Source organism: Haliaeetus leucocephalus, unplaced genomic scaffold (genome assembly GCF_000737465.1).
Source record: "Haliaeetus leucocephalus isolate CR32 unplaced genomic scaffold, Haliaeetus_leucocephalus-4.0 Scaffold2, whole genome shotgun sequence".
NCBI classification, from domain to species: Eukaryota; Metazoa; Chordata; class Aves; order Accipitriformes; family Accipitridae; genus Haliaeetus; species Haliaeetus leucocephalus.
In genome coordinates, this window is record NW_010972438.1 from 13,423,243 (window position 1) to 13,445,946 (window position 22,704).

The 22,704-nt window shown below is 42.2% G+C and overlaps 1 protein-coding gene across 1 annotated transcript; it reads left to right on the forward strand.

The window, feature by feature from the left end:
- Positions 1 to 375: 375 nt before the first annotated feature.
- Positions 376 to 13,118, forward strand: SEC61A1 (Sec61 alpha 1 subunit (S. cerevisiae)). The gene is made up of 13 exons (XM_010573603.1): positions 376 to 536; positions 779 to 855; positions 1,530 to 1,597; positions 2,259 to 2,324; positions 2,420 to 2,498; positions 4,552 to 4,683; positions 5,456 to 5,565; positions 5,771 to 5,924; positions 6,766 to 6,926; positions 7,588 to 7,785; positions 8,208 to 8,399; positions 10,018 to 10,094; positions 11,070 to 13,118. Exons 1-13 carry the CDS (start codon positions 376 to 378, stop codon positions 11,254 to 11,256), a joined length of 1,662 nt encoding a protein of 553 aa, XP_010571905.1. The 3' UTR covers positions 11,257 to 13,118.
- Positions 13,119 to 22,704: the final 9,586 nt, after the last annotated feature.

Here is a 22,704-nt window from a genome sequence, read left to right on the forward strand (position 1 = left end):
CGGCCGGGCGGCGGCAGGCCGCGGGGGCGGGGAGGGAGGGAGGGGAGCAGGGGGGGGCTCCCCGGGACGCGCGATGGCCAAGGGGCCGCGGCTCGGCCGCCGGCTCGCCTTTCGCGGGCACCTTGGGACCGGCCCTCCTCACGGGCGGCGCGGCGGCCCGTTCCCCCCGCCCCCCGCCAGGGCGGCGGGGAGCCCCTCTGAGGGGCCGCCGGCCTGGGGGCGGCACTCCCTCCGTGGCCAGCCCTGCGCGGGTTTCCCTTCCTCGCGTTTAGAGGGTCCCTCTGGGCTCTTTCTTCCCCCCCCCCGCGGTGAAAGACCCATTTCCTGGTCACGGCAGGTTTTCCTAGGGAAGGAGGGCAGCTCGCTCGCTCCGTGATGCCCGGTGACCGGGCCGCTCTGCCTGGCGGGCACTCCCGGGCCCGGCCATCCCGGGCTCGAGTGTGCCTGGTGCGGTACCGAGGTGGGGAGAGATGGGCTGTCAGGTTGGCGGTTGGTCATAACGCTTTCAATTACATTGTCAGAGTAAACTATAAATGGTAATCTGCAGTCTAGAAGTTATGCGTGTGAATGGAAGCCCTCAGAGTCTGCTACCTCGAGGAAGAGCTGCTTGAAAAGCATCGTAGTCAATTGGTATACTATTGTAGATGTGGGAGAGAATCACCATTTGCTTTTGTTTAAACTCACAATCCAGTGTAACTTTTTAGGCAATTAACCGTTTGAAATTAAGTAAATAATTTTTATGGGCTGGTCTTAAAGCGTTACAAAATTGCCACTGAAGTTGCAGCCTTCCACAAAGAAGTGGGAAGCCACCAATAGTTTCAGTTCTTCGGCATCATCGTACGCTTTTTAGTTCAGGTCAGTCCAAAATATGTGTGCAGTTTTAGCTCTGTCGTAAGAGGTTTAGCATTACCTTGGTTCCAAATCAGATCTCTCTGCTCATAGGAGGACTTGTGACTTTGCAGTTACCCTCTTCTTTTGTATGCTTATTCTAAGACAGACTTTTCTGATCTGAGGATATGTCCTTTTGACTAGGAGAAGATTGTTGCATGAGGCATTCTGTAAAGTAACTTGAACTGTTGCTTATGAACAGTGTGTAGGAATTCTTAAGCTGTATGGCCCAAAAGTAACCCCTGACTTAAAACTGTCTGGGGTATTGTATTTCTCAAATATCAGGCTAGGGGAGAAGCTATTATGAAATAAGTTTAAGGGTATTGATAAATTAATGCAAAACAATGGCAAGGGGGTTTTTTTTGCACTGTCAACCTACTTAGTAAAGTGGGAAAACTCTTGACCTTTTTTTTTTTCTTCTGTTTCCAGTCTATATTGTACTTACACCATACTAGGTGAATCTCTCTTTATTTAAAACAGATAAGAATTTAATTTTTAAAAAAAACACAACAACAAAACTTTGTCCTTAACTGAGACTCTTAATATATAAAGTACATGTACAAAATCAATTTTACTTGAGCTTTTCCCAGTGTTCTTTGTATCTGTATGTTCACTTTGTCTTTTAACTAATTTCCATACAGTAAAATTTCTTGAAGTAATCAAGCCCTTCTGTGTTATCTTGCCTGAAATCCAAAAGCCAGAACGGAAGGTAAGTTAATAAAATTTTCTTTATAGGTTTGTATTTGTGTAATATGAGATGTTTACAGCTTAGTTTCCACTTCTGGGATTTGGGGTTTTTTTTCCTGTTGGGAGAATGGCAATTATAGGCATAACTGTTTTTAGTGGAGTGCTTGTCTAGTACATCCTGTACTGTGGATATGGCTTTACAAGAATGTATTTGCTGGTAATTGCAATTGTGCAGATACAGTTATACCATAGCAGTGAGCGGTGAGATGTTGAAAGCAGTACATGTTGGAGTGTAAACTAGAGTAGTTTAAAATAGCAACTTGAAAATCTTTGCTTCTTAAGTTCTAATCTAAGACTATTTGCTAAGGTAAGCTTCTCTGTATTATTTTTTTTTCTCACCAGAAGCTCTTTCTTATGAAAATGTAAGACTCGTTTCTGTGGAAGTATTAGAATTACCTTTCATTAACATAAGCTTGTTTATTTGCCATTTTCCTTGGCCTTATATAGTGTAAAAGGGATGAAGAGCGAGTTATTTTCTTTAGGATGTCCTGTACTTTGTCCCTTCACAAGAAAATCAAGTGTGCTTTAGCTACTATGAAAGTTTGCCTGATTGATTAGGTCTTGTTATCTTGACAGCTTTGCCATCTTTGGTTGTTGGTTTTTGTTTTTGTTTTTTCCTTTAGATTCAGTTTAAGGAAAAGGTATTATGGACAGCTATCACACTCTTCATCTTCTTAGTATGTTGCCAGGTATGTTTCTTCTCTTGTTTTTATGGAAGAGCTGAAATGTTTAAACGATGTTATGAAGTCTCTAATCCTGTTTCCTCTGTTGGTTGGAAATCCAGATTCCCTTGTTCGGTATCATGTCATCAGACTCAGCAGATCCTTTCTACTGGATGAGAGTGATTTTGGCGTCAAATAGAGGTATGGTCGGTCTTTCAGGAGGACTTTTTTTTAGCTTGAATCAGAACATTTTTGGACTTTTTCTTACATTGCATTCTATTTTAATGAAGATAAAAATTGAAGTAGAGCGGGAAAAGTAATTCTATATATTATGTAAAATCATAAACCAGTGTGGCATTGGGAAAGGCACAACTTTGTGGACAAAATGAGTTTATGGTTGGCTGTGTGCAACCTATTGTGTGTACACAAATCATGGAGCATTTTGGAGGGAAAAGGGTTAGGGAAGAGACAGTTCCTAATTACCTGCATTGCTGCTCTTGCAATCTCCGGTATATAATTCAAGCGTTTTGATTTGTGTTTCAAACCATGTTATACATGTGGTGTTGTTTTCTGGGTGACATTTGAGTCTGTCTCAAGGAAGATTAAAATTCATGATAGTTTGTGTAAATTTCAGTTTCTTGTAGAGGCTTTCTAATGCAGGTGTGAATTAAGAATGGTGACAGTTTCCTGAATTCGCTTTGTTATTATATATCATTTGGGCTATCCATCAGCTTATAGCATCATGAGATGTGCGTATATGCATGTGTGGTAGGTTGACCCTGGCTGGATGCCAGGTGCCCACCAAAGCTGCTCTATCACTCGCCTTCATCAGCTGGACAGGAGAGAGAAAATACAACGAAAGGCTCATGGGTCAAGATAAGGACAGGGAGAGATCACTTGCCAATTACTGTCATGGGCAAAACAGACTCGACTTGGGGGAAAAAGTAATTTAATTTATTACCAATCAAATCAGAGTAGGGTAGTGAGAAATAAAACCAAATCTTAAAACACTTTCCCCTTGCCCCTCCCTTCTTCCCAGACACAACTTCACTCCTGATTTTCTCTCCCTCCTCCCTGCCAGTGGCACAGGGGGACAGGGAATGGGGGTTGCGGTCAGTTAATTACATTACACATTGTCTCTGCTGCCCCTTCCTCCTCAGGGGGAGGACTCCTCACACTCTTCCCCTGCTCTGGCATGGGGTCCCTCCCACAGGAGACAGTCCTCTATGAACTTCTCCAACATGAGTCCATCCTGTGGGCTACAGTTCTTCACAAACTGCTCCAGTGTGGGTCCCTTCCACGGGGTCACAAGTTGTGCCAGCAAATCTGCTCCAGCACAGGCTCCTCTCTCCATGGGTCCACAGATCCTGCCAGGAGCCTGCTCCAGCACGGACTTCCCACGGGGTCATAACTTCCTTCAGGCATCCACCAGCTCCAGTGTGGGGTCCTCTGTGGGCTGCAGGTGGATATCTGCTCCAGTGTGGACCTCTGTAGGCTGCAGGGGGACAGCCTGCCTCACCATGGTCTTCACCATGGGCTGCAGGGGAATCTCTGCTCCAATGCCTGGAGCACCTCCTCCCCCTCCTTCTTCACTGACCTGGGGGTCTGCAGAGTTGTTTCTCTCACATATTCTCACTCCTCTCTCCAGGTGCAGTTGCTGCTGCGCAGGTTGTTGGGTGTTTTCTTTTTTTTTTTTTCGCCTTCTTAACCATGTTATCACAGAGGTGCTTCCATCGTTGCTGATGGACTCAGCCTTGGCCAGTGGTGGGTCCATCTTGGAGCCAGCTGGCACTGGCTCTGTCAGACATGAGGGAAGCTTCTAGCAGCTTCTCCAGAAGCCAGCCCTGTAGCCCCCTTGCTACCAAAACCTTGCCATGCAAACATAATACAGCATGAACGCAACTTGGTGCACTCCTCAAAAAAGTTTGGGTTTTCCTGTTTAAAATTACGAATAATAAAGTGACTGATTGTCAAAGGCAGAAAGCAAATTCCTGCATTGTTTTATGCAGAGTAAATCGATTCCTTTTTCAGCAAACATAGTTTTTAAGGTACTGAGGAGTACTGTATTACTTATCAGACTGACTTTTAGCAAGCTTATGTTATCATTGAAACCTTTTACATGTACGGAGATTGGGAGTTTTATATCTTCTCCATCACAGTGCAAAGGGTGGAAGAAACAAGCTTTGAACTTCAAAGGTGCCTGGGTATGGTACACCCCATTATTTTCTTTCATTGTTCTTCTTGTGTCTGGCAGGTACGTTGATGGAGCTGGGCATTTCACCTATTGTCACTTCTGGGCTTATCATGCAGCTCTTGGCAGGTGCCAAGATAATTGAGGTTGGTGACACCCCAAAGGACAGAGCTCTCTTCAATGGAGCACAGAAATGTGAGTAACAGCTGATATAAAAGGCTGATGTTTTACATTATCTAACCCTAACAATAGAAGGTGTAAACTTACCATGTGATGAATGTTGGAGTCGGATATATGGGTTCTGTCATGCTATGTGTTCATGTTGTGCTGCAGATTTCTGTATTTCATCAGTCTTTTGACTGCTCTCTGGCTTGTTAGCTGTTAAGCTTCAGAAAGGTTTGAAAAGGAAAAGTATCTGCAATTGGCATTGCTGCTGTATTCTCACTGGATAAACTAAGCAATATATAGACTGTGGGGACCCAACCCTTGAACTGTGTTGGTCAGTGTTAACGTAAAAAAGTTAATATTGATTGAGATATTGTAGTTGTTTTTACCTTGCAGTTTGAAGCATGGTTCTTTCTCAGCAATAGGATCTCTGTGCTCTGTTGATAAATGACTTTTAGAAAAATTTGAGTATTCTTTAGCTATTTGATGCTGTACCACACTACTTACTGATCTGTTTACTGGAAAAAGAACCACAAATTGCTAAGGTAATATCTTAACACCCTCAGAGTTTTCATTATCTAAAGCAATCTTCAGTAACCAAACCCACTTGCTTCTGTGTGTATTTGTATTTTCAGTGCCATATTTCAGACAACAAACTTAAAATTGCCCTTGAATTTAAACATCCTGTGACTTATGTATTCCTTCCCAAATTTCTCTACAAAGAAGTGATTTATATTTCTCTAATTGCCCACTGACATGAATCTCCAGAACAAGTACATATTTTTTTCTTTTTATTATACAGTGTTTGGAATGATCATTACCATCGGACAGTCTATTGTCTATGTAATGACTGGAATGTATGGAGACCCATCTGAGATGGGTGCTGGTATCTGCTTGCTTATCACAATTCAGGTAATTTCTAGTCCTCTCTACTTACTCTCCCTTTGAAAGGGTAAAAAAATCAACATTATGGACTGCCTGCCCCACATGCAGAGGAAAAAAGATCAAAATGTGCCTGCTTTCTTAAATACATAGTCTTTTCTTTTAATACAAGTTATTTTTTTAACAAAAATTAAAAAGAGGTGGAACTAATGCTGTATTTCTTTTTTTACTGTAGCTTTTTGTTGCTGGATTGATAGTTCTGCTCTTGGATGAGCTTCTACAGAAAGGATATGGTCTTGGCTCTGGCATCTCTCTCTTCATTGCTACCAATATCTGTGAGACTATTGTGTGGAAAGCATTCAGCCCCACCACAGTGAACACAGGACGAGGTAATATGGCATAGTCCGTTTTCTTTACAAAAATTTGGTGCAAAAAGGCGAAATCTTTTTTACAGTGTGTTAACTTAAATGGCAAATGCTGTTACTAGCATCTTAGCTGTGTACTTGCCATGTAGTGAATCTTGTTAATACAGCAGCTGCTCCTATGCAAGGTGCAAGTACAAAGACATTTCTTTATAATTTTGTAATATGTCACAAGATATTTCCTGAACTTGAATTTCTTACAGTGCCTCCATTAAAACTCGATAATGGTAGACTGCCATTGTTTTATGGTTGCTGCCCAACTTACTGACAGATATCATCTGTTTCTTTCTGCTCCTTGCGTTTCTTACACTCTGCCCCAAAAACCTTATTCTCCAAACTTGACAGGAGGTGATAATGTTTGGTGCTGTATAATAGAAAACATAAGTGAGGTTATCACATTTGCTGTAGTACAAACAATAACTAGTGTCTCACCATGAATGATACTAGAAAGCATGCTGCCTCCCTAATTTAATTTTTTTTTTCCTTTTTTCGGTGGGGAGGAGGAAAGGTGGAAAGAACTTGGTGAACGTCAATGTTTCTAGAGACCAATAAAGTTATTCCATTTGATTGTTGGGCTATGATTTAGTTTCTAGGCCACTACAGGGCGATTTAAAAAAAATCTTGGAAATAACATAGCTGATATGAAGGATGACAGTAGTAAAAGTCTGAGAGCGTGCTGAAGATGCAAAAGACTTGGAGAAATCCCATTCTGAATCCTGTAGTTCAGAAGTAGGCCTAATGGGACAAAGCACTGAAGTTTGGAGATAATCACAGTGCAACTAACTTGGTTTTTCTTTTCCTTTCCAAGGCATGGAATTTGAGGGAGCCATCATTGCTCTGTTCCATCTTCTGGCTACTCGCACAGACAAAGTCAGAGCTCTTCGTGAGGCCTTTTACCGTCAGAATCTCCCCAACCTTATGAATCTGATTGCCACCATCTTTGTCTTTGCTATTGTAATTTATTTTCAGGTCAGTTGGAATAAAGAGGGACTGTAAAACCGTTTGTATGGAAGTAGATAATGTCATCTGCTTCCTTCTACAGGAAATTATATTTTCACTTTCTAGTGCCTTCAGAAGTCTTGGTTTTGTACCTGCAACATCTGGATGTTCATTTAACACTAGCTTCTTTTAATCAGTTTCCATGTTTACTGTAGCCACACAAAACACATGAGACCTACTTTGGTCTCTGAAAAAAAAACCAAACCAGATGAATGTGTACATGTAATACTGCCTAACCCAAACACTGTTGCTTTTTGCTGGAAAATACTTTGAAGTTTTTAAGCCTGTGTGTCTGTTACTGTTTGTTGCAGCAAACTTCTGAAGAATATAGAAAGTTTTAGTGTTTCTTTTCCTGGATACTATGTTCAGTCTTCCTGAAATGTCAGATTTCTTCTGATGTCTATGTCTTTCATACCTTCTTAGATGTGTATTTTTAGACCACCCTGCAGGCTTCCAGGCCCTTTGCAGAAGTGTTTGCGTGGATGGCCCTCTGGGTAGAATATGTGTACTTGCACAAAATGATTGCAGGTTTTTTTCTGTGGCTGTCAAGGCCTTGCACTTGCAATTTATGACCTGTGGTATGGGTTCATGTCCAGATATAATGGGAGACTTTCTTTTGAAAACTTTTCAGGGCTTCAGAGTGGATCTTCCTATTAAATCTGCTCGCTACCGTGGCCAGTACAACACCTACCCTATCAAGCTGTTCTATACTTCCAACATTCCCATTATTCTTCAGTCCGCCCTGGTGTCAAACTTGTACGTCATCTCCCAGATGCTTTCTGCTCGCTTCAGTGGCAACTTACTGGTTAGCCTGTTGGGCACTTGGTCTGTGAGTATTCCTTTTAATCTTGCATACCGCTTTATAAGAGCACGATTAAAATGCATGGTTGAAGAGATGGTCTCTCTAAATACTAAGGCACACTTCTACAGGCAGTCGTGTACACTGAAACTCCTAAATTAGTAAGTTGTTTAAATTAATGGTAGAGTATGAGACCTGCTGTGATCAGTGTAGCTGTTAGGTCTCCATTTACCTTTTACCTTGGGCTGTTCTTTGCTGTCCTAGGTATTTTTGTTGTTCCTTATTGTATTCGATTTCCACTTTAGAAACTGCTTGTGATAGTAAAGTTGAATCTTTGTGTGCTGCTGTAGTAGTAATGATACACAGTGACATGAAAGTGATATAAACACAGGCTTAGCTTAATGGCCAAGTAATAGCGAGAAAGTTGGTGACTGCTTGCTTCCTCCTTGTAGGACACGTCATCTGGAGGCCCTGCTCGTGCTTATCCAGTTGGTGGGCTTTGTTATTATCTGTCACCTCCAGAGTCCTTTTCTTCAGTGTTAGAAGACCCCGTACATGCAGTTGTTTATATTGTATTTATGTTGGGCTCCTGTGCTTTCTTCTCTAAGACATGGATTGAAGTTTCTGGCTCCTCTGCTAAAGATGTAAGTTTAAAATGATAAATTATGTAAGTTTACATGATGAAAACAGATGTGCTGTTGTAAGAATAAGACTGACTTTCTTCTGAGATAGCTGTTATGCTGGTAATCTTCTTGGTAATATTTATCGTTTGTATAAACAGTGACTATGTCTTTTTTGTAAGCGAGGAGGATGAGGGCAGAATGGGGTCAATTTTTTCTCTGTTTTCTTTACTGCTTTTTCAAAACCAACAACAACAAAACTCAAATAATTGCTTTCAGTGGCATTAGGAAACTTTGAACGTTGCTACTTAATGTCAGTATGAGGGCAGGCAAGGTAACAGGAAAGGTAGAAACTCTTTTCGGTGCCAAATGACAGATGCACCATGTGCAAGGCAGTGGCCACTTAAGAACTTGCAGGTAAAGCTTGAATACCCATGCCTGGCCTAGAGAGCCCTTAACTTCTTTTTGGGGAAGATTAAGTAGAAGTTATTTTTAACTTGAGAGCACTGATAACAGAGAATATAGTGCAGTGCATTAATTTACCTGAGCCTAGCTTCTCAAAATTTCCATTTGCTACAGGATATTTGATATTCAGCAGCTATATCATTCTGAAATTGGAATTGGAAAACAAAATGGAAAATAGTTGTCATCGTGGTATGTTTGTATTGTGTGGTTTTGGGTAGGAAATCAAGTTTGGCAGCCATATGGAATGGTTTAATCCATTCTTTAACAAATATGTCATAGTTGCAGCGTGAGCACTGTCTTGTTTTGGACTTGCATCTAGCTGCTTGTTGTCAAGCATGAGGGAGGCATTCACAGCCATGTATAGCCAGATTTTTATTTCAGTATAAACCAATATACAGCTTTTAACACTTTAATATACTTCCCTGATACTGGATAAAATTATTTTAAGTTCATATAAACAAGGTCAGAAATAAAAATTGGTAAATCATTACTTAAATGTTCACTGTGTAGTGGAAAACTGGTAGCTTAATTATCTGAAATTGTGTTTTCTCAGTACATTGCATTCAGTGACCAGTACCTTCAGAAGTTCACCTGCTAGAGTTTCAGTTCCCCTCAATTATTAGTAAATTGTAACCCTGTACAATTGCAGAAATCCAATTTAAGGACAATGTTTCAAGAAGGGATTCTTTCTAAGTCATATATAGTTTCTGATATGGCCTCCCCCAATAAATAGTGAGCTCAACTGAATGTGGGAAACTGAAATGGAGTGGACACTTCATAGGAGGGTTTTGCTAACATCTACTAAACTAAACCCTAACCAGAAGAACGGTAGGTGGCAAAACAGGAACTGAATTTGTGTGCAAGAGCCTACAAATTTCCAGATTTTCCTTTTCTCAATAGGACTAGAATTATCCAAAAATGTTTGTGTAATTGCAAGTGTGGAAAAGTGCCTGTGACTGCAATCAATCTGGAGTTAAAATACTGGATATTTTAAACTCAGATGAATAATGTAAAAAGCAAAACCCAAAAGTCAAAACAGTACCAAAAAAAAAAAAAAAAACCCCAAACCCACTACCATTTACTGAAGTGTCTTGGTTCTGTTTTCCCATAGTACTAAGTTCTGTGGCCTTGGCAAATGACACTAAACTTACTTGCTCCATTCCTTCATTCAATACAGGTTGCCAAACAATTAAAAGAACAACAAATGGTAATGCGAGGCCACAGAGAAACTTCAATGGTACATGAACTAAACAGGTGAGCTGCACATTTCCCAGGCTATTTATGCAAAGTGTTATGGGGAGACACATGGCAAATTTTGCTTTGACTTCCATTTTCTAGACCCTAGAACACAGATATTCTTTGATCTTCAATGTTACATGCATGAGACATAGAATATTGTCTCGTTAATGGAAGGCATGTACAGTACAGCATATTCTTGCCTTAAAAATTAGAGAACATGCCTTAAATTCTGGAGCTTGTATTTTCCTGTTACATTTTTTCATTTTTATACATTTTATAGGATAGCTAGTAATGAGCATTTGCATGTACTTTACTACTTCAAACTGACGCACAAGTATTTTTTTTACTGTAATTTTTAATGTGTTATGTCTTGAGTACTGTTTTCACATAGACCTTGCTTCTAAAACAAGCAGTTATTTAAATCTACTAGGTGCAGAGGTAGGCAGGGGTTGGTCTCTCTAGGTTTTCTAATTGCAGGGTGGGACCTATGCACCCTTCATGTTACAGAAATGTTACCGTAACTTTAGATTTCAGTCATCTGCAAATGACTTGAAGAGCCAGTAGCCATAAGCTTAATCTTTGTGCTTAATTGCATGGAAGACTGTAATACCTTCTCTTCTTAGTTTAGCATTTTTTTCCCTCCAGTCAGGTTGAGCTTTTTATTTCCTTACCTAGTATACTGGCACTATTGCACATTCCTTATCTTGGATTGTAGACCCATGAGAGAAGAGAGTATTCTGCCATTGACTTTTTTTCCATTTGTGTAGTTTCATTCTTGGTTTGTTTTTGTTTTGTTTTTTTTTTAACCACCTGGTTAGGTTATCTCTGTAGTGTTCTTTCTGTTCTCAGTGGGATTGGTTTCCTAGGAAAAAACTGCCTATGATTTAGATACTTTCCATAGATCCCATATACCACTAACCCTAGTATATGTGTTAATATCCTGAGCAAACTCTAGTGGCACTTTTTCTGTTCTCATTTTGTGTTTTACAGGTACATCCCTACAGCTGCTGCATTTGGTGGTCTCTGTATTGGCGCCCTCTCTGTGTTGGCAGACTTCCTTGGGGCAATTGGGTCTGGAACTGGAATTCTGCTTGCTGTCACTATCATTTATCAGTACTTTGAAATTTTTGTAAAGGAACAGAGTGAAGTTGGCAGTATGGGAGCTCTTCTTTTCTAAACTTAGCTTCTCATGGACCCAGGAAAGAGGAGAGGAACATTCTCAAAATATAGCCAGTCAGGTGAAAAGAAGTAACATAAACTTGATAATGTCATTCTACAGGAACACATATTTTAATAATGTTTCCAAAGCACATTCCCTTATGTTCAAACTTTTCTAGCATACCGTTTGCATTTTATAAATTGATAAGGAAAAATGTGCAAGAAAATTTTTTTAAGAAAATTGTTTTTTAATTTTAGGAGAATCAGCTTTCTGAGTTGGATTTAGTTCAGTGACTCTTGAAATTTTTTTGAGACCCTTTCAAATTTAGTATACCTGAAGCCTTTACAGGTTTTAATAAATGTTTGTTAAATAAATGTTTGGAAGGGATTTTTTGCATTTAACTTGTTTTTGCAGCTCCTTTGCAGTAGTGGTGAGAAAAATCTCTCCCTCTAATGCTGAAGTTCCATAATTATGGTTGTAAGCACAAACAGTATTTTAATATGTTCATTTTTGTGTTTGGGTTTTATTTCAGTATGGCAGATTTGGAAGGCAGTTGTTTCTTTTTACTAAATGATATCTCTAATTCCAAATGTTTTGTCTTGTAATTACTACGCTAGACCTTGTCAGATGTTGAATATTGGCTTGAGACTGTTGTCAAGTTTCTGTATAAGATGGGAATGTGTTCTTTCCTACCACCCCTCCTCCATAAGCAGAAGACTCAGGTCAGTTGAGATTCTGCCAGAGTCTGTGCCTAAGAGTTGCAGCTTTGAAACTTGGTCATACCGGCAGCTTTGTAAAACCTTCTAATTAGTTTTCATTGCCATTAGTGGTAGTACTTCTAGTTCTGATGCTAGCTGAAAGAAATGGATGTTATGGATGCTTAGATGCAAATCTGCTTGTGCTCGTTGCTAAAGCTAAGTTTCTCTCATTGATAATAAATTCTGGTCTTGTAGCAATCAGGATGTTATCTGACTACTCATATCTAGTGCATTTTGAGTCTCATTACCACAGAGGAATGTGAAAAGAATGTATGTTACTTGTCTGTTTCTATAGATCTAGATATGAGACCCTTGTCAGATAACTCTTGCAAGTTGCTTGTGTAGAAGGCTTTTCCATCCTATAATCTCATTGACTTGAATGATGCATAGGAAAGTACTTCTTCAGAAGGTATTGGATCTCCTCCTTTTTTTGAAGATCACACCTTCAAATTGGAGAATTTACAGTAAAAGGCTTTAATGGACCAGAGTAATACTTTTACTTTTTAATTTAGATTGTCAGTACTAATCAGGTGCCTAGGACCAAATGCAAATATTTGTGTACGAGTCTTGTAAATACACTTTCTCTATCAGTATTGGACAAGGTGGAAACCAGAATGAGGAGTTACAATGTTCGAATGTTTCTCTACACTGCATCAACATGCCTTCTGTCCATTTTTGCATGCCGGGCTGACAGTATATGAATTACTGTTTCTGCTTGGAGTGATGGGACTCTGTTACATACCCAAGGAGCGCAGATGACAACATCCAGAAGCCCTTGTTAATGCACTGAGCTTAAATACCAAATGCGTGGGAAATCTGCAAATTTGGAATGAGATATACCTATCAATAAAAGTGAAACTCCTGGGGTGAGGATCACAATTGGAAAAGGAACAAAAGTAATGGAATAAAATATCTGTGAAACGCTCACTACCAACCATTCACTATTACTTCACACTACGCTCAATAATTTTTCTGTCTTTCATGAAGTACTAGTATGCCACAGCACAATTTTGATGTGAAATAAGGGACAGTTAAAAAGTGACTTTAAAAGGAGAGGGAAGAAGCGTGGTGTGGTGGTTGTGCTTTGGGGATTCTTTTGTTGTTATTTTTCTAGGAAGCCCAATACAGATTTTGTTTTGAAATAAAAAGGACTCCACTTTTGGGCATGCAGCTCTGGCTGGGCTGGAGCTGTACTTGTATTTTTGGTCATATCATCTGTTTGAACTGGTTGCAGCTTAGACAGTTCTTCAGTGTCTAAGCAGCACTTTTCTATGCATCTGTATTTTTGTTGTCTAGTGGTGAAATCTTTGTCTATTATCAAGCAGCTATGTCCTCAAAGCAGGACCTGCTGATCATACAGTGGATGTTCACAAAAAGAAATAATGCCTAAACAATCTGCTTTATAAATGAAATAAAGTACATCTTTGGAGCTAATGCTTGGCTTTTGGTTTTTTAGATACTGTTAAAATTCTAACACTTGCAGAATAATGTTGCCTGCCTAAGAGACTGTGAAAGTGACCCCTCTCAAAACAGCTGTTTAAAGTGTCAGTGTGAAATAAGACTAATTGTATTTGCTCCAAGTCTTTCTCTCAACAGCAGAACCTTAACCATTCCTCTGGGCTTTCCTGTTCAGAAGAGTTGCAATTCAAAAGGCGCTGCACAAGTAAATAGTGGGAGAACGAGGTAATGATGCATCAGTTTAACAAAAACTGTATTCCCATATGAAATACAGTGCTAGCTGATGCCTATGCCCAATATTGTTTTGCCCTCTGAATTTTTAAACTTAACTTAGAGTAAGGAAAAATTTTCTCTTCCTCCTTGTCATGGTTTAACCCCAGCCAGTGACTAAGCACCACGCAGCCGCTCACTCACTTCACCCCCACTCAGTGGGATGGGGGAGAGAATCTGGGGGAAAAAAAGTAAAACTCATGGGTTGAGATCTGAACAGTTTAATAGAACAGAAAGGAAGAAACTAATCATGAGCATAAGAACAGTAAAGACAATAATAAAAGGATTGGAATGTACAAAACAAGTGATGCACAATGCAATTGCTCACCACTCACCAGCTGATGCCCAGTTAGTTCCCAAGCAGCGATCCCTCCAGCCCCACTACTTCCAGTTTATATACTGGGCATGATGTCACATGGTATAGAATATCCCTTTGGCCAGTTTGGGTCAGCTGCCCTGCCTGTGTCCCCTCCCAACTTCTTGTGCCCCTCCAGCCTTCTTGCTGGCTGGGTGTGAGAAGCTGAAAAATCTTTGACTTAGTCTAAACACTACTTAGCAACAACTGAAAACATCAGTGCGTTATCAACATTCTTCTCATACTAAATTCAAGACATAACACTATATCAGCTACTAGAAAGAAAATTAACTCTATCCCGGCTGAAACCAGAACACTCCTGAATAGAAATACACTAGTACTTAAAAGCAAATTTATTTAAAATACTGGTACGGGATGCAAGAAGTTCAGCCAAGATTTTGGCCATATATGAAGTTGTTTTAAACAACAGCTTGGCTTCTCCCTTGCTGTTTTATTTGTCCCCAGGAAACCTGCATTAATAATAACCATGGCTGCTGTAGGAATATTATGTTATCACACATATGATCACAGAAGTAATTGAAGTCACGGTAGATATTACGAGTTAGCCGCAAGACGCCTAGGTGAAATACCAACACCAAGGCAAAGTCTGAGATCCTCTTTCTGCTGGTAGTCTTTTAGGTGCAAAATTCTTTGCATAGCCTTTTCTTCTGCACTTTAGAGTTCATGTGAAAGCTTCTGCCACAGCACTTAAGTGCTTGGGTGTTTGATTTTGTCCCTGTCACCATTCAGGAAGCCTTAAAAAAATCATCTGGTTCGTTCTAGTTCACTTATTCCTAGGGCCTATCTCCCTATAATTTTGAGGTGGTAGACAAGGCACTTTTTTTCCTAATTCCTCGAACATTTTGTTTGTTGTTGGTTTTTTTGTTGTTTTAAAAAAAGAATTCCTTTTGGCTGCAACTATAAAGGTTGTTGCTTTACTCTGTGAAATGTTTCATAGCTGTGCTCCCTTGATTACTTCTGGGGATAACCCTGTCCCTGTACTGTAAACAGACTGTGATTTGTGAAATAGATTTTTCAGCCAGCTTTCGGTAAAGGAGGAGGCCGAGCGGCCTAGTAACTGCTTTTCCTAATTATTCTCTCTTCCAGCAAGGAATAATAAGCTTTAGGCGGCCTTCAATTTTGTCACGGCTTTGAGGAGTTTCACTCAGGTTTCTGTAAGCTGCTGTTTGCTTACCGAGGTGGCGTGACACAACTGACGGTCCTCGATCAGCCCTCGCCGCCCCGAGTACTAAAACCGCCGCTTCTCGATGTCCCTCTGCGCGCCCAACCAGCGAGCGCTTTCCCGCAGCGAGCGCCCGTCTTCCCAAATACGTGACGGCTGCGGGGTGTTATCGCCACTCAGGAGGAGAGAAAAAGCGCGCAGGGGAGGCCGATGGCATTTCTGGACCTCTGTTTTAGTGGGTGCTCGCCCTGGACGGCCTGCCGTCTCCCTTTCCTTCTCGCTGCTCCCCCTGCCAGCTTTCTGACACGAACCCCCGGCTTCCCTGCCTGAAAAAGGTCACGGCTTGAACGGCGGCCAGCCGCCCCGCTGGCCCCCTCCCAGCTGCACGGGGAGACGTGCAGGTGTTCAAACAAAGCCCTGCTTGTTCTGGGGGGGAGAGCTGGCTCTGTGACCCCCCCCGGCTCCGCCAAACCCCCCGGCGGGCAGCGTGTGCCCGCCTGGTGGCGATGTTACCCCGCGGCTCCGGCGCCGGCCGGTCCCACGGCGCGATCGCTGCCTGCCTGCGCCGCGCGGGTGGGCGTCGTGGGGTGTCCAGAAGTTGGGAGCGGAGATCGCCGGTGTTTGTTTGTCCCTCTGGAATCGGGGCCGGGATTGAGGTGCTTTTAAGCGGCAGCGCTGGAAATGATCGTCTTCTCCTTTTGGAGAGTTTCTGGTATATATTTGTAATGTTTTTTCTAATATTTTTCAAGCACGCTAGGTGCCAAGGGGCAGTTGCTGTAACAGCCACTTGGTCTGCTGGATATTGCTGCGCAGTTTAAGCCTAGACTGAGACAGCCTATGGGATTGGAAAGAAGACAAAACGAGAAGCATTTAGAACCAAAATCAATATTCCAAGCTGGGGACCTAATTAGTCAGCTAGACTTTAAGCTGCTGTTTTATAATATGCTACTGGATGGATCTACTAAAATTGAAACTCTTCTGTGGGCCAGGTTCTAGCAATCCTCTGGCTATCGCTAACGTGACGCTGGCCAAGCTGGCAGCGCTTGGCAGAAAGGAAATACCCTGACGACTGGCACCTCCTTTGGCAGTTGTATCAGAGGGGCTGGAGACGGAATGAGCGCAGACATGATATACTCTGTCATCGCAGAGTGGGCTGTCAAGGTCAGAGATGGGATGCCTGCTGCGAGATATTTCTTGTTGGAGAACAAGAAGACCGGGCCGGTCAATTTTCCAGCAATATGAATATCTGAGAGCTTGAAACAGAGGGAGCAAATCAAACAGAAGAACAGTTAGGATATTAATTTTTAAAAAGCTGTTTCAGACTTTTTTTTATTTCTTTGCAGAGTATCAGGATATATGGCACATGTAAAATCCCAGATTCCCCTTCTTATATATGAAGGCTAAAGTGGATGGCTCCAAAATTGGTGTGAGCACTGTTGGGGGAATATTAGCTATCTGAAATCTGAGATGAGTATTATCCACTTTAATCTTCAGCACGTCTTTAGCCATTTGATATTCTTACAGCTCTGATGTGTCTCTTCTGTACACCTGTGGTGTAAAGCTTTATAAAAGAAAAAGGCAGCTCCAGACAAACTGGAGCAGGAAACAGAGACCAGAACATTTTGCATTATTAACTTCACTATGTAAGTGTGAATTTTATTTTTGTTTAAATAGCTTTATCTTTTGGCAATGCAAGAACAAGGAATCATCACTGCTGCTGGATTTCCAAGGGCTGCAGAACTATGCCTAATGCATCCAGAGCAAGGGCTCACCGTGACCACAAATGTAGTCATTTACACAATGATTTGGGGTTGCAGAGCTCAGCTGTGGAGGGTAACTGGTGGGCATGTGGTCAGAAGCCATAGCTCCCTGAAGGAATTGTGGGAAGAAGTAATACAGGAGCCAAGGCAGTGAGGAGATGTATCCTCGTGAAGCCAGGCTGTGGTGGTATGACGTGCCTATGCTTAAGACGAGTGCATCTAAGAACGCTCTTGAGCTCCAGGATTTTGATGACTGCTGACAATGAATCGTGAGTGCGTTGTGCTGGTGGGGATGGTGATTAAAATTGCAAAGGGGTAGCTGCCTACTAGATTTCCCCAGTAAGAGAAAGCCCAGAATGCCTGTCTGCTGTAGAAGTTGATGATTTGTTTAACCTTGGTATTCCAGCCTGACCTGGTGTTCCCTTTCCACTATACAGAGTTGTCTTCATATTCTGCAGATGTAGAAACTTGTAAGACAGGGAAGTGTGTTTGTTAAAAGTGCTTAGAAAAGGAATTAATTTATCTCAGATGTCTGTGGATGGAGCTTGAACTGGTGATCTTTAAGTTATAAGAAGAGAGGGTTTTTTAACCTGGCCCCTCTTGCTTTGAGTAACTCCTGAAAGGAGGAGAGATTTACACAGTGGGGGGAGGTTTAACTTCTTTAGGTAGGTAGAAAAGAGCTGCCTCTTATCGCCGTGCCTCCCATTTCTTAAGCAGTACAGGCTAGTGAAAGCAAGCCAACATTTGGGATAAGGCTTATCTAATTTAATGATGGAACGCAGTAACACAAGCCAGGGGGTCTAACACAACTTTCTGCAGCTGAAGTACGTTGCTGTCATTTTTATTTAGCTTTAAACACTTGTATCTACCTTTTTGTAGTGGACAGCTGGAAGCTTGTATGATCCTTTAAACTGGAATGGTGACAGGGGTATCTAGTGTGAAAAGAGAAGAGCCCTAGTTGTAGAGCAAATAATCTAGAAGGGTTTCCATTTCTATGAAGCGGATTCTCAGCTGCTACTTGTATTGCAGGAGTTGCTTGTTTCGCCTGAGAGTGTCTGTTTTGGTGGGTACTGGCTGTAATTACAACATGAGAGAGATTTTTGGCTCCAAAGATTGTGCAGTCTGAATAAAATAAAAATTAAAAAAAAAAAAAATGCTGTAGAGAAGGACAGGACTTGTCCCTGGTCATACAGCTGGTCACTGCAAGAGTCCTGACTCAAACACAGTGTCTGTACCATGCCATCTCTGTACTTACGTCTTCCATTGATGTTGCTTGTTCTTGAAGCACCAGAAAGACATGTTAACTCTGTAGAAACTGCAATGCAGATCCAAATTGCACATGTGTATTTATATAAAGTAGGTGTCTCTAAAACATAACTATGAGCAGCTAATTAATGAAGTAGTACACTTCATTCTTTCCTTAATCCCCAAATCAGTGTGTCAGCAGTGAGCTCATGCCTGTAGAAAAAAGAGGGCCAGAGAATCGAGTGGTCCATGTGCCAGCATGGTCATGTTTTTCTTTGTTCTTGCGGAATTGCTGAGAGATCACAGCCCGGATGATATTTCATCCTTGGAGAATATCTCTACTTCTCCAGAGAGCGTTTCCTTTATGCATAGTCCATTAAGTGATGGTCAGAGCTTTGAGTGCCTGCAATTCATCAAGTTTAACACTTTACGTTTACTGTAAGAGAAGACAAAATCATTTCTCTATGTTTTCGGTTGTTAAAAATAATTGCTATAAAATCAACTCAAATCTGGATCATCTCCCTAAGCAGAGGTGACAGATTGATGCTATCGGGGTTCTAGAAGGTGTTATTGGAGAAATAATGAAATTGCCTGAAGGCTGTTACATCGCTACAGCCCAGGGAGCTTTGTATGAGTATAATGAAGTAGAAGCACCCTCTGGAAATCGGGAGAAAGGATCATTATTTAGCCCAGGCTCCGGCCCACAAACTTGAAAGACCTGAGTAAAAGCCTCTGTCCTACTTTCCTGTGTTCCACGGGTGGGTCTGTGGTGGGAGATTCTTGCACAAAACAGATATTTTTCATGTCAGAGCTTCAGTCCCTCTGTGGAAGCGACCCTTAGACTATCCACACCTCGCATTTCCCCCTGATAACGTGCTGCAGCAAAAGTAAACACATCGAAGAGCACTCTGTGTCCGTGAGGATGGGGCAGTAGGGGAGGAAGGAGGGATTAAATAGGACAGAACTGTGTTTGTTCCTGTGGTTGTAGTTTACCAGGACATCCCTGATGTGAGCTGAGGTGTAGCTAGCATCCTCCAGCATTTAAATGTGAGACTGAGGTGGAGGAGAGGTGAGAAGGGAAACCCTCTCACCTGCGTACGGACCACTGATGGGTGTATCTCTCGGCTGTGCTGGTTCCTGCTTGGGTGGGAGGAGCAGGGGGGCTCTGGGTGACAGGTACTGACAGACTTTCAGTACCTGGCTGGATATCTGTGCCTGGGAAATTTCCGTCTGCATCCAATGTTCTGTGGTAGCCAGAAAAGGAACTTGTTTGGTGTTCCTACGGTAACAAGAAGATGCTGTTATGAGGGGATTGGCATGGCAAAAGTGTGAGCAAGGACATGTTCTGTCCCTGCTGCAGAGTCGCTGTGTTACCTTATGGTTGGGAATTGGTTTATCTCCCTCTGGCTACCTGTTAGATTTCATCTTTCCAATATCAAGATTTGCTGAATGCAGTGAAGCATTTGTATGGGGAAAGACATTCACAGAAGAGTGATGCAGTCTATAATGAATCACTTCTATGGATTTTGCACCTCTTTCCATTGAGTGCTTCTGTCACTAATAACAGTCCTTAAGTTACCTGCTACCTCAAACAGTGGATAGCATCCTGCTGGCCTGTGGGTTTCCTCTGTAATCTGTCTCACAAATGCATTGAGAAGACCCAACCGGATCAAAACTGCCTGTGTTAAGCACAGCCCTGAAGCATGTACGGGAGGCTAAGCCAGAGCATGCAGCCTACCACCCTGTTTTCAGAAAGTACGTGGGTATTGTACAGCCTGTGAGTCTGTAAGAGCCGAGCACGCGCATGATAAAGATTAAAGACCTCAAAAAGTCACCTCTTCTCCCTGCCCACCAGCTTTCACCCATGAGGCTGGTGCTTTCCTGCACATGCAGGTGATCCAAGTCAGCATCCCCCAGCCCGGAGCCCTCCCAGTGGGCACCTCTGTCATCCGGAAAGATGCTGCTTTGTTCCATTACCCAGCAGAGCTATTACCGCAGCAATAAAGTGCAGGTCTGACAGGGTGGCTTTGCCTTTCTCTTGTAAATCCTCTGGCAGGAGCCTGATGTGATTCTTGCCAAATACCTCTGTAAGCGGTAGGAAAACCCAAGGGGTTTCAGGAGCAGGATGAATGCCCGGAGAGGTGGGCAGCGGAGGTCAGAGATGGCCTTTCTTCACTGTGTATCAGAGCTTTGTGCTCGCACGGATATCTGCTGCAAGGCACAAGAGCCTGATGCCCTTGGCTCCCAAGTCAGAATGGGCACAGGAGCTTTGCAAGCTTGTTCAATGTGATCTTTTAAAGGGTGTGAGATGAGCTTCACATGGTTTGTTTTCATCTTGCAACAACAGCAAGAGCACTTGACCTTAGGTAATACTGTTTTGCTTTATTTCTGTCTAAAAGGCTTAGCAATTCCTGGATGTACGTTTTTAATTTCCTCACTTTCTCCTATGTACATGTTCCATGGGTCTTTAATTGCCATTTGATGACTGCTTGCCTCCTGTCCCAGCCTGGGTGAGATGGGGTTACCCTGCTCTGATTCTGGCTGAGGGAGGGTGGCTGGTGTTTCTGAAGACAAGTGATGATATGTGTGGATACTCCTGGCAAGATCCTGCCTTCTGGATTGGACAAAGCAAATTAATCCTCTGAAAAAATCTATCTGGAAGGACAGGACCCTTTACGAATATATAGTTATCAGTCTCTCTAATCTTGGGTGCCTATCACCTGTATCCAAGTTGTACAATATAGATGTCCAGAGGGGCCGGAGCCATTCAATAAAGCTGCTGCTATAGTTCTTCACATTAATACCGAGCTTGAGCACATCACTCCTGCGGTCAGTGGTCTGGAAAACTACACGCCGCTCTCAGACCTGGAGAGCTTTTGGGATAATAAAAGAAGGGACAGGCTGAAGCAGGGCTGAGGGTCCTGACAGTCACCACTTAGGACCCAGAAAAGATGTTTCTCTGGTGCTGGGGGATTGTCTTTGGCCATTGTGGCAGCAGTTGGCTTGCTAGTTCCCAGTATTTACCTAAATATGTTTTGGATTGTTGCAGCTCCTATTGTTTGTGATAAAGGGTTGGACAAAAGGTCCATTGATCAGGCGGTTCTTGCTATCCATCTCTGTCTGCCTCTCAAGACAGCGAGTTTGTGGTTGCAGTGACACTGCAAAGCCGCTGCGCTACATCAGGCTGGCACGACGAGTTGCGCTCGCTGGGAGGAAAAAAAGGTGCGATAGCAGCGAGTACAGACTTGCAGATCCTTTTTCCTTTCTCGCCGCATGAATATGCGAATCGCTGTGTGAATATGGTGCGACGTGTGACAGACTGCCTACTCGCTCTATGCCAAATTCAAAGCTGATGGCAAATTTCGTCCCATGTTCTACTTTAGCAGGGGACGGTCTGCCAGGTTTGAATGCATGTGGCATTCGAGGCCTGCGTGGGAGATTAGCATAGACAAAGATGCTGAGTTTTATGAAAATAAAAAATAAATATGAAGGCATCTAAAGAGTGGAAAGAATCTTGTTTCTGGAAGAAAGCCCCTGAGTTTCTTAGGAAAAGTGAAATATCTCCTGTAGTTGTTGTTTGAGCTAAACTTAGTCTGCTTTTCTAACAATGAAAAATGGTGTTTGGTACAATTAGATAGCATATGGAAAATAGTCATATTTATGAAATACTTGTTATTTCTTCTACTGTGTCATATTCAAAATACAGCCCATGTTAGAAATGAAATTGCATTGCATGCAGAGATTCTTGCACTGACAGAGAAATTACTTTTATCCCTAAAATAGGAGGGAATAAGATATTGAAAATAAAAAGCATCAATATTGCTAACGTGCATACAGAAAAGAAGGTTATATCTTGTGGCTCTGAAGTAGAACTTAAATCCAGACATAATAATGCAGATACACAAGAAACTTCTGTTTTAAAGAACTAGCTGGGGAAAAAAAGGATGTGAGATTTCAATATAGATTCATTATAATGTGAGTGCAGTATTAAGGACTGACAGTAAAATTGGCCAGCAATGAGTGGGAATTATAGTTACCTATGGTTTTAACTTAAAATAGCTCAAATAGAAATACTTACTCATTTTATAGAAAGCTTTTTTCCCAGTAATGGATTATAGAAGTGACATTATCACTTCAAAAAATTAACACCTGTAAAAGGATACTATCATGTTTTCCTAATTATTTTTTTTAAATTGGGCCTTCCCTGTTTCTGACGCTTCCCGTTCCTAATCCTGCTGTTGGGGAAGACGGGCATAGGGGTCATCCAGCCAGATCCAGGGACTCGGCCCCGCACTTGGCGGTGCAGAAGCTCCGGCCGTGCTGGGTCCAGGAAGCTTTGGAAACCGGGGTGCGAGCGGTGCCCGCCGAGCACGGGCAGGCAGGAGTCGCCTGAGCTGGGGGCGACGCGGAGGCAGAGCTCCTCGCCTGAGCACCGGG